We start from the raw sequence: 11,752 nt of genomic DNA, 5'->3' as shown, positions 1-11,752 counted from the left end.
ATTGGAGTGATTATCAAACGTAATAGAAACACAAAATTTTTGAAACGATTCGTGTTAAACGTTGGCTTCCTATCTTACTAATATTATAAATGCGAAAGTTTAGATGGATGGATGTTTTTTGAGTTTGTAGCCTAAACTGCTGAACGGATTTCAATGAAATTTGGCTTAGACATAGAGGATAGTCTGGAAGAACACATACTATGTTTTGTATGAGCTCCACACGGACTGAGTCGCAGGCGAAAGCTAGTCATAAATAAATAAACATGGGATTTGAGCACTGCAGGCAATCAACATTCTATCCTTTTATTTACTGAGGACCGGCACAGGCTACCAAACATTTTTATCTGAATTCCTTGAGCATACTCTTTTTCATACAAAACATTCTTCGGTCTTCTTACAGTTGGTCTAAAAAAAGTTACACGAGCACATGTTTTATAGTTTTATCAAACACTAGCTTTCATTCGTAACTCCGACTGTGAATTAAATTTTTTTATGTGTTCTTCCGGAATATGTTCAAATTTCATCGAAATCCGTTCAGCTGTTAGGCGGCAATCTCTAGCAATCATCCATTTTAAACTTTAGCATTTATAGTATTACTAGTTTTTGCCCGTGACTGTCCGTGCGGAATAAACAAAAGTAAGTTACCTATGTGGTCTTAAATAATGCCAAATTTCATCAAGATCCGTTCCGCAGTTACTACAAACCAACTAGGCTGCTCCACTGAGGGTTGATTGAACACACATACCTTTGCAATTTACTCGCTGATATGTGAAGGTTAGAAGTTCTGATAATTTTATACATATAAAATTTGAACCCAGGACCTGTAGATTACAAGTCAAGACATTTTTTTGACGCATAATAGACACATACAAAAACCCTTTAGCTTGCTAATCAAATTAGGGTCATAAGAACTTTGAATATTGTGATTGCGAAGTTCAGATGGATGGATGTTTGTTAGAGTTTGTAGCCTAAACGACTAAACGGTTTTTGATGAAATTTTGTATAGATGTAGGGGATAGTGTGGAAGAACACATAGGCTGCTCGCTTTTTTTTACTTCCACGCGAACGGAGTCGCGGGCAAAAGCTAGTCTTGTTATATTTGTTTCGTTTGTTAGATAGCAGCGTCTTACCAGTCTTGACATTTTTGTCAAACTATAACATCAAAATTCATATTTTGGTTTAAAATATAGAACACAAATAAAATGAGGTACTCTTAGTAAAGTTGTTATTGATGTTTTCATAAGAGTTAAAAACAAGCGAGAACGTGTTCCAATGCGTTATTTAAGTCATTATTGCAATAACATTAAGTTTTAATATATACTTTATTAAAAAAAAATAACTATAGAATTAAGCAAAAGATCAAAAAATTAATAAAACAATTTTTAAACTGCGACATTCTTAATTAAAATCGTTGACAGTAAAAAATATCTATCTCGTTTAATATACGTAATAAAACGGTAAAATTGATAAAAATACAATATTATTATATCAAAAATGTTCCCAAATTTTCTACATTCACAATTTTTTTTTTCAATTCGGCAGCGTTAATCAGCGACCGACTCTTGACCTTTATCCAGGGATTAGTATAAAATGGTGAAACTTGTTCATGTTGCATTTAGATTTCGAAAAGATCTCCTAAAGTGAGGCCGTTAGCGCTCCGAAACAAGCCGAATTTATTTAAAAAAAATATGTTCCGCTACGTAACTATCGCAGTGTTGATCGCTGCGGCGACTTCGGAAGTCATATTCGAGGGGCCATGTCCCGATGTCAAGCCAATTGAGAATTTTGAATTCGAAGCCGTAAGTATTCTATTTAAGGATATTTTTCTATTTAATTTAATTATGCGGTTTTTTTTTTAATTACACTGAACTTTCCATCAATTTTAAACTTTATGATAACTATAAAGAAACATTTTTACAAAAAGAAAATTATTTCCACAATACTTAAATAAAATTTGGAGAGAAAACAAAAGACAGTTGGATTTTTAAATTTGAAAAACAAAAAACAATCAAAAACCTCTCATGTTACCGAAATGATAGCAATTTTTTTTGTATAGTATGGAGGAACATGGTACGAAATGGCGAAGTACCCGAACGCTGGTGAGGAGGGCGCGAGGGGCAAATGCACGATGGCTGAATACACAATTAATGGCGAAAAGGGCAAAGTGAGGAATTCCCACGTCATTGATGCGGTTCGACACTACATCTCGGGTGATCTGACACTTGTCGCACCTGCCAAGGTTATGCTGACATACACGTTTGGAGGTAAGTATCATCTATCACTCTACCACCTCCTCCTTTGCTATCCCAATGTAATCCATCGTTTCCGGAATTTGCAACTAAATTAGCATGTATTCCAGAGTTTTCCTGACCAAATTACTTCCAAACGCCCCTAAATCTTTTGAACCTTCAAACCCACATCATTTATAAGAGAAAAATTTCTGCTGAATTTCAATGGAATATTTTTGCAGGTCAATCTAAAAACTCATACCTCACCATCTTGGATACGGACTACAAGAGCTACTCTATCGGATACAGCTGCAAATACTTCAAGGATGGAAACAAACATCAAGGTAAAGTATTTGGATTGTAATTAAACATACATTTTTGGTTACGATACAAGGTTCTGGCATAAAAATAAAACTTAAATGGCTTATGCAATAAAATCTGATATTTTGTGCTTAAAACGCAATAATTATAGTTGTCCAGCCTTATTAGGATCTTAGTAACAACGAAGTTGTAGATTACATTAAAACGGCCTTAAAAACAAATTTAATACAAGATAAATTTAAAAATAGATTTTCCGTTTTGTTCGACGATGTTTAAAATACTTACTGCATTATCGTGATTTGTTTTTGTTTATTAGCGAAAGTGTCTAAAAAGGACAAGAAAATGTAGTTAAATCGATTTATTACCTTTTTGAACAAGAATTTAAACTATTTTTTTTCGGTGACGGTATTACTATTATTATTACTGAGCTGTCCCTCCGTAGGGATGAGGGCAGGTTGATGACGAGTATTGGACAGAGATATAAAGACCCTGGGTTAAGAGCATTACAGCATTACAGTGCAACATGTTTTATTTTTACTGAGGCAATGTAAAAAATAAACACAAATAAAATTCCTTTATACGCTTTCCGCTAAATTACGTTTAAAGTATTTAGTAGTAAAGTAGACTTTTATATCTGCCATCATCTTAATTAATGAGCCATTTACTAATTTTAATTTCAAATATCAATCAACCACTTTAAAAGGCGAAATTTTAGATAACAAACATTGTAGTGGAAAATGACATCGAAATTGATTCGAACATTGAAAAAAAAGCTAGCGGAATTGGTATTTTTTTTTTGTACCTTAAAATTAAATTTAAATTTATTTTTATAGCTCAATTCACTTTGCACAAACGAGTTAGAGACCTGCGAACTTATCTGACCCGGTTGTAAGCGCCCCACGTCAATATCAAAAAAAGTGTCACAAAATCCTTGAACTGATGTTCCTTCATGTTTTGTTTGTCATTTTCTATAGCACAGTGAATTTAACATACTGGGAGAACTAGAAGGGCATTTATTACCGGATCATATAAAATGTTGGACTATACATTACATTGGGTTACCGATACTGGGACAAAAGTCCACAAATTTACATGCTGCAAATTCTCTTTGTAAAAAAATATGATTCATTTTGAAGCAAGTAATAAAGTCTAGTGACAAATGCATTAAATGTAAATTACTAGTTTAAAGTGTATAATTTTTATTGCAGTCTTCGCATGGATCAAGTCTAGGAGCAAGAAACTTGACTGTGAAGCCAAATACAAGGTTGACAACTATCTGAGGACCTCTAAGGTTTTGGACTCGGACAAATTCGTTCTGAACGATTACTCCGACGTGGCTTGCTCGGCCCCATCCACCAAAACTATTACTGAGTTCCTTAAGTGAATAGATATATAATTAAGTAGATAAAATAGGTACATAATTATGTCTATAAACTTAAAGTTTCAATAAATTCAGTTGTTCGATTTACAATAAATTACAGATAAATAAAATAATATAACAAACTGTGTCTTTTTTTATTTATTTAATCTAATATCAAATAAAATATATATGATAAAGTAATTCGAATATCTATTTTTGTAATGGATTTAAAAATCTGAAGTAAGAATTAAATAAATATTTTTCTACAACCCTAAATAAATGGGTGTAAATATTATCTCTACCTCTGGTTGTAATAGTCAACCTTTTTTAACGTCTTACGTGTGTCATAAATGCGAAAGTTTAGATGGATATCCATCCATCTAAACTTTCGCGTTTGTAACAGTTCGATACCTAAAATGATTTTGATGAAATTTGGCATTGATTTTAAGCACACTGGAGAACACATTACCTACTTACTTTTGTTTCATTATACGCGGACGGAGTTGCGGTTGTAAGCTAGTTAATAATAAATAGAAATACAAGTGGTGCCGGAGACCTAACTTTAGTTCTTTTCCCTTTCCACCCTTGTCTTAAAAGGAAAGGATGGGAAAGAAAAATGGATTTGACAGTGGAGGAGACGCATAAGGGGAAATGTTATCTTTATGTGCATAAAGCATCTGCAATTGCGGATGTCTATGGGCAGCGGTCTCTCTCCATTTTGGTGGATTCAGATGGCCGCTTGGTCATTTTCCTCCATATATTATAAAAAAACATGTTATAATAAAAAAAAACTAAATATATGTATTATTAAGTGATTACTTAAACATTACATTTTTCGACAAGACAAAGTACAAGTTATTTAACAGTGGATTAACACCATAATTTGCGTTTTTTTAGATTATTAAAACAAATTATTCTAAGACTGGAATTTAAAAACGGATTTTAAAACGTCTACTGTTGACTACTATTATTTTCACGTAAGAATGTAATTAAAAAGCGAATAAAAACGCTTAATGTCTAAAATAATAGCCACAGAATAGATATTTTTAATTTAATTTACATTAATCTTAATATTAGCGAAGATTTTTATTGAAATACAAAATAATAATTGTTTTCGTAGAGAGTACTACGATTTCGTAGATTCGTAGATACATATCTATTTAAATGTCAAAAGTTTTACGAGAACAGAATATGCTTCATCCTAAATATATTAAAATACTAGATTTCGCCGGCGACTCCGTCCGCGTGGAATTAAAAAAAAACAAAAGTGTGTAGCCTATGTTCTTCCTGACTATCCTCTACATTTATGCGAAATTTCAACAAGATCCGTTCAGGCGTTTAGGCTACAAACTCTATCAAACATCCATCCATCCATCTACCTAAACATTCGCATTTATAATATTAGTAAGATTAGTAAAATTTTAGTAAAACAATGAATAAAAAAACCTAAAAACTAACGATTACAAAAAACACAATAAATCTTACTAATGTTACAAATGCGACAGCTTAGATGGATGGATGGATGTTTATTGGAGTTTGTAGCGTAAACGGCTGAACTGATCTCAATGAAATTTTGGTACAGATGTAGAGGATAGTCTGGAAGAACACATAGGCTACTCACTTTTTTTAATTCCACGCAAACGGAGTCCCGGACGAAAACTAGTAGTTAAAAAAAATGTAACAAAAGTGTAGAGCGGACATCCATAATATTTCGCTAAAAACTGTTGAATCAATAAGAGAAAAACAATTAAATAACTTATCTATTGCATATTTACATTAATTAATTTGGGTTGAAAACAATTGATAAGCGCTAGGTTTAACTAAGTTTCATCATAAAACTCAAGATACGTAGTTCGGAAACGCTTTTCATGAAGTTATGGAACTATAAACATAAGGGGTTAAAAGTACCTAGGAAACCGACCATAAATAAATCGAAATTAAAAAAAAACTACTCAATGTAAATTCACAAAAAAGATTTAAACTTGTCTGTATAGCTGGCATGAAAGTAAAAAAACTAATAATTAATTGTTACTTCATCTAGATTCGTGGAGATCTAACCATCCAAACTTTCGCATATATCTTCTTTGATCCGGATAATTGATGTTACAGCAGGACGTATTTAAGAAGTTAGATTATGTATGCAAGAGTATTTTTTTAAATTCTATACCAACGAAACAGCTTTCAACATCTAGGGTAACGACTAAAAAACAAAAAAGTTATAAAAAATTTACAACATCAAGTTTTTTATCGCCATTTTTTTCAAGATTAATGTCTAATCCGGTTGTAGTTTCTATGGCTGTTTGTAAAATAAATAAAATATAAAAGGTAATTACAATGCGGTGAATAGATTTTCAAAAGTGGTCAGGCCAATTAGAATTAAGTAACCTTGATGTAAACGTATGTTTTTTTTTCTTTTTTATCTCATTAAATTCAAATTAGAATTAAAAATCGATTTTTCAATTTTTCATATTAGAATTCATTAACTTCGCAGGTATTTTGTATTATCTCTTATACTAAACTATTAAATTATTACTTGTGATAATTTGTAATAAAATGGCATTTATTTTTGGATAATAAAACTAACTAGCTGTCGTCTGCGACTCCATCCACGTGGGATAAAAGAAAATCTTAATTAGTGGCCTACGTGTCAGACTATGTTTGCCATCTGGGCCAAATTTAGGCGTCATCCATTGAGCCGTTCCTTATATCTTCTGCTTTTAATTTTAACAAACATCTATCCTTCTAAACTTTCGCATTTGTAATAAAAAGATAGTAAGATTGAAAAAGAAAACACTGTGGCATAGTTCATACTATGATAGGTGACAGAACTCAACCTGTTTCTTTAATATGTTTTAAGATTAAACCACTAAATAAATAAAAAGCTTGACACGTAATGTCTTATGTTTGATGTTGACACTAGATAAGAATCGAAATTAAAATCACAAGACTAGAAAAAAAATTACATCACAAAAAAATCAAATAACAAAATTTGTAATTCAAAATTTTTATTTGATAAACTTGATGACAAATGTGATTTACATGTTTCTAAAATATAGATTGCGTCTTAAACTATTTACATATTTGCTAACTGCTCGGGCTTTGTAATCTAAAATCATAAATTACATGTCATAATTTTTTTTCTGCTAGATAGTGTGAAATGAGTAAATTACATCTTAGTAATGTTAAAATAGCGAAATAGTCGACATGTTACATAAAATGATCTGTGCAAAAGTGCATCTTGCTGTTTGACCTTCTGCCTAATCCCTGAGAAACATCATCCTTATTGTACTCCCGTAAGGTCGGCGCAACAGATTTTTGTCCTCCACATAACTCTGTACGTCATCTCAGTCATCACTCCCTTTTTGATCATGTCACCTTTCACGTAATACATCCATCTCTTCTAGGTCTACCTCTACCGGTGTACCTCCACACTCATAACTAACGTTCTCCTTGTAAAATGCGATTCAGTACTCCTCATAACAGAATACCTAAGAAACGACTAAGAAAAAATATAAATATTTCGCTTATGATGTTTCACAAACGAAATATGCATAGCGAATAATAATATAACGATACGAATTTAGTTTACAGGACGAAATTGTATTACATATTCATTCCTCTGAAAAACATTACCCTCTCATAAAAAACCTTGCTAAAGATTGAGTACCAAAAATTGCACAGTAACTCCAACGAGCATTAAAAGACATAAACGAGTTTGACAGCTTTCAAGTTAAGGATTTAAAAAAATATTAATGATCGTATTTACTCTTAAATATTTTAATTATTACAGTCCAGTGATTCAGGGTAACGGTCGGTGAAAGTATAATGTTGTATATGAGACTAGCTGTTCCCGTGCGGCTTCATCCGCATCAAATTATGAAAATTTTATTTTATTGTTTATATTTGTCAAATTATCAATTGCGAATGTCAACCTTGCTTCCTTGATGTTGGCAGCAACTTATGGTCTCTTTCCCACATTAGTGTTTTTAACCAAAATTACCCCCTAAGTTTAATGGCGTGAAAGTATATAGCCTAAAGCGTGACGTAAGTGTAAAGCTTTTTATTAAAAAAAGAATTATTCAAAAATATGCTGTAATTGCTGATATCTTACGCAACAAAGAAGTGTGTGTTTACGCTTTATTATAATAGTATGAAATTATTGAAAACATTTACAGATTATGTCATTTGTTTTGAAACTGTAATTAAATGTAAGATTGATTTAATTTCAGTCATAACCAAACCAGATGCTGCTCGCGACTTCGCTCGCATGTAAAATACCTACATTACTCACAGATAAATTATCTTTCGAACGGTGAAAGAATTTTTAAAATAGGCCCAGTAGTTTTAGAGTTATTTCAATACATACAAGAATACAAATCTTTCCTCTTTATAGTATTAGTACAGATTACAAGGTATATGTCCATTTTATTCAACTTCTGTAACATAACTTCTAATTTTACCTGACAGCAAACATCCATAGTAATCTGTGCATAAACTAGTTATTGCTACTTCTTACGTGCGAGATATAAAAAAATCAATAGGTTTGTCAGATTATGTTCAAAATGTGACAAATTTTATCGATACATAGTAACAAATATCCATCCATTCAAATTATTGCATTTACAATATTAGTGTAATCTGTACGAACTTTTAAATACATTTCAGGGGTCAATAGACGTGCTTTTACTACCAGATTTATTAAGTTGATATGGTGAGAGCAATAAAATTGTTAATTGCTTTTTTGCTTTCAATCAATGTCAATTTTTTACTTACTCGTGTTTTAACATGCTGTTAATTTAAGCAAACATCTTACGTAACGCTTTATTTAATACATTTCCAAATTAATTGGTCTTAAAGTAACGGTCGATTACCAAAAAGAATTTAAACATTTCTCTTCGAGAGCTTACATTCTGGCAATAATGCTTGGATAAATTTTTTATAGAATTTGGAGTTTAGCGTGACCTTATCATTTAAGACTCTCTTACATATTTAAATGTCGTTTAAATAGTCGATTGTGAGACTTTCAACTTGTATCAGTGATAAGGTCAATAACCTATATCTGAAAAATCTTACATCTAAAAAACGATTGGTTCGTTTGTTACTAGGTATGTTTAAAATTCCTGTTAAATTATTTAAACTTTCGTGGGACAATCTTACTAATATTATGAATGCGAAAGGGGTGGGGGCGTGGGACAATTTTACTAATATTATTTACGGCCGAATATTGAAACGAATTTCAAACACATTATTTTGTAACCTTCGCTTACAATCTGATAAGCTTTAAAATCAAACTAATATTATACCGAAAGTTCAGATGGACGGATGGATTTTTGTTAGAGTTTGTAGCTTAACGGTTGATCGGATCTGGATAAAATTTGGCATAGATGTAGAGGATAGTCTGGAACAACACATAGGTAACTCACTTTTGTTTTTTTTTAATCCACACGGACGGAGTCGCGAGCGAAAGCTAGTAATTCAGAAAACGGTTGCCGACACGGCCGCATGAGAATAAATATTTATTTTTTCATAAAACTCAACAACTTCGTAACGAAATTATTTTTTTTTTAAATTCCAAGATTTCGAAATCTCGGGCAACAGCCAGTAATAAAAATTAAGCACTTTTACTTTTCGATTTTTGAATGTTTACTTAAATAAGTACTAATTTAATATTAGTAGGCATTAAAGGGAGGTTAACCGTACTTATTACACAATTTACTTAAAAGTAACTTAGCGTATTGTACTACTTATATTAACCTACTAATGTCATAAATGCGAAAATTTAGACGAATGGATGTTAGTTAGAGTTTTTAGCCTAAACGGGTAACGGAACTGGATGAAATTTGGCACAGATGTAGAGCATAGTTTGGAAGAACATATAAGCTACAAACTTTATTTAAATACCACGCGGACATTATCGCTGGAGAAAGCTAGTATTATTCTGTGACCTTGTTGTTCTAGACTATATTTTTAATCAATTTTCAGGAATTATTTGGTAAACTGTTTTTCAAAATATCTTACGAAGTGGAATTCTGTAATTAACATATGAAAATTGTTTCGCGTTAATGTTGTAACTGCGCGTTTACACTGTCTGTATACTTATTTACATCATATAATTATCTCACAATATTAGTAACTAGCTGTTACGGTGCGACTTCACCCGCATAAAATAATGAAAATTGTTTTATTGATTACATTTGTCAAACTATCAATGGCAAATGTCAAAATGACAATACATTATGACAAACCATGGCAACCTTGCTTCCTTGATGTTGGCAGCAACTTATGGTCTCTTTACCACATTAGGGTTTTTATCCAAAATATTTACCGCCTAAGTTTAATGGCGTGAAAATATATAGCCAAAAGCGTGTAGGGCTTTTTATTAAAAAAAAAATTATTCAAAAATGTGCTGTGATTGCTGACATCTTAGGCAACAAAGAAGTGTGTGTTTACGCTTTATTATAATAGTATAAATATGTACATGTTGTATTTGTGTTTCGATTTTGGGATTTCACGCGAATTTTGTTTTTATCTTATTAAAACAAACACGCTTTTAGTATCTGCTATCGTTCTTTTTGCATTTAAATAATTTTCAAATATAAAAAACTACTTAGAAGATTATCCCATTAATGCAGTCGGAATCGCATAGCTTAATATCTTAAATATAAATAAGACAAAAACGTGACTTAAATGCCAAGATAAATAAGAATCCATTAGATGTAAACAATATGTTAATTGTATTTGATAAATAAAGTGCCCTTGATTGTCTGATTGCATAACTTGATTTTTTTATAGTAAAAGCGGGCAAACGAGCAACGGATCGCTTCATATTGAGTTACCCGACGCCCATGAACATCCGCAAAGCCAAGGGTATTGCAGATGCGCTGCCGGCCTTTAAGGGAGGAGTACGCTCTTTTCTTGACGCCCCCTAAGTCGTAACTGTTTGGACCGCTGAGGACAGAGTGTTCCACAACGCGACTGTAAATTATTAGATACGATATTCAAAAACTACATAACAAAGATTGCCTTTAAAAAACCAATTAGAGTGGCCCCCACCTCTAACTAAGATATGTCACAAATGTGTGATTGTCAATTGTTTCGCAGCCAATTCAACTGTTTAGTTGCACATCTAAAAATCGAGTAGTGCTAGAGCACAGGAATCAAAGCGAGTCTAAACAGTTGTCCTACAGTTTAGTCAAAGGTGTACGCCAGCTCTTGATATAAGCTAAAAACCTAGTATTAAATACCATTCTTAGCCGATATTTACGAACTTAGCGTAGCAACAGATGACAATAAGCTATATCTAATTATTATACGGACCGAAATTTTCAATCAATATTAAAATGCCAGACTACTTCGATGTCTTAAAGCTTACTGCGAGTGGACTTTGCTACCGCTTGTAACCGTGTTTCTCTTTGTCCCTTTATAACTTAAAAGAATTTGAAACATTATTTTAAATTATAAATAAAAAAAAATTGTGGATACAAATTCGTTTTGTCACAACTGCTCGTTAAAGCCACTCAAAAGGTTCTGCATATCTGGTCTTTATCTGCATTAGGTGAATAAAAAGGAAGAAAATCGATCGTAACATTGACGTAGAATTTGAATTAATTAAGTCGTTTAAGATTAATCTTAATATTGTCTTATTTTGTTACATCGATAATGCACCCGATTACAATCAGACAACCACGCTGAAGACGTTGAGTTTTCACTGAACATTTTGACTGTTCAGTTGTAGCTGAACATATGTAGCTTTTAAAACAAAACCGACTTCCAAACAAAATACACGAAAAACAAAACAAAATGCACTAAAAACAAAACAAAATACACCAAAAACAAAATATTC

At 32.0% G+C, this 11,752-nt stretch overlaps 1 protein-coding gene across 1 annotated transcript; it reads left to right on the top strand.

Annotated features, from left to right (window-relative positions):
* The first annotated feature begins 1,614 nt into the window (after nt 1-1,614).
* Nucleotides 1,615-4,053, top strand: LOC106101099 (bilin-binding protein-like). The gene is made up of 4 exons (XM_013280215.1): nt 1,615-1,799; nt 2,057-2,264; nt 2,471-2,572; nt 3,758-4,053. Exons 1-4 carry the CDS (start codon nt 1,689-1,691, stop codon nt 3,931-3,933), a joined length of 597 nt encoding a protein of 198 aa, XP_013135669.1. The 5' UTR covers nt 1,615-1,688; the 3' UTR covers nt 3,934-4,053.
* The last annotated feature ends 7,699 nt before the right edge of the window (nt 4,054-11,752 follow it).

The sequence above is a fragment of the Papilio polytes genome, unplaced genomic scaffold (genome assembly GCF_000836215.1).
Source record: "Papilio polytes unplaced genomic scaffold, Ppol_1.0 DF824024.1, whole genome shotgun sequence".
Taxonomy (NCBI): Eukaryota; Metazoa; Arthropoda; class Insecta; order Lepidoptera; family Papilionidae; genus Papilio; species Papilio polytes.
Note: the sequence above shows the minus strand (reverse complement) of the source record. Positions and strands in the feature narration are given on the sequence as shown.

Bases quoted from the DNA above. Each gene is read 5' to 3' on its own strand.
- LOC106101099 (XM_013280215.1), top strand. From the start codon at position 1,689: ATGTTCCGCTACGTAACTATCGCAGTGTTGATCGCTGCGGCGACTTCG. The intron at 1,800-2,056 runs GTAAGTATTCTA...TTTTTTGTATAG, and splicing joins AGAATTTTGAATTCGAAGCC to TATGGAGGAACATGGTACGA. The intron at 2,265-2,470 runs GTAAGTATCATC...ATATTTTTGCAG, and splicing joins GCTGACATACACGTTTGGAG to GTCAATCTAAAAACTCATAC.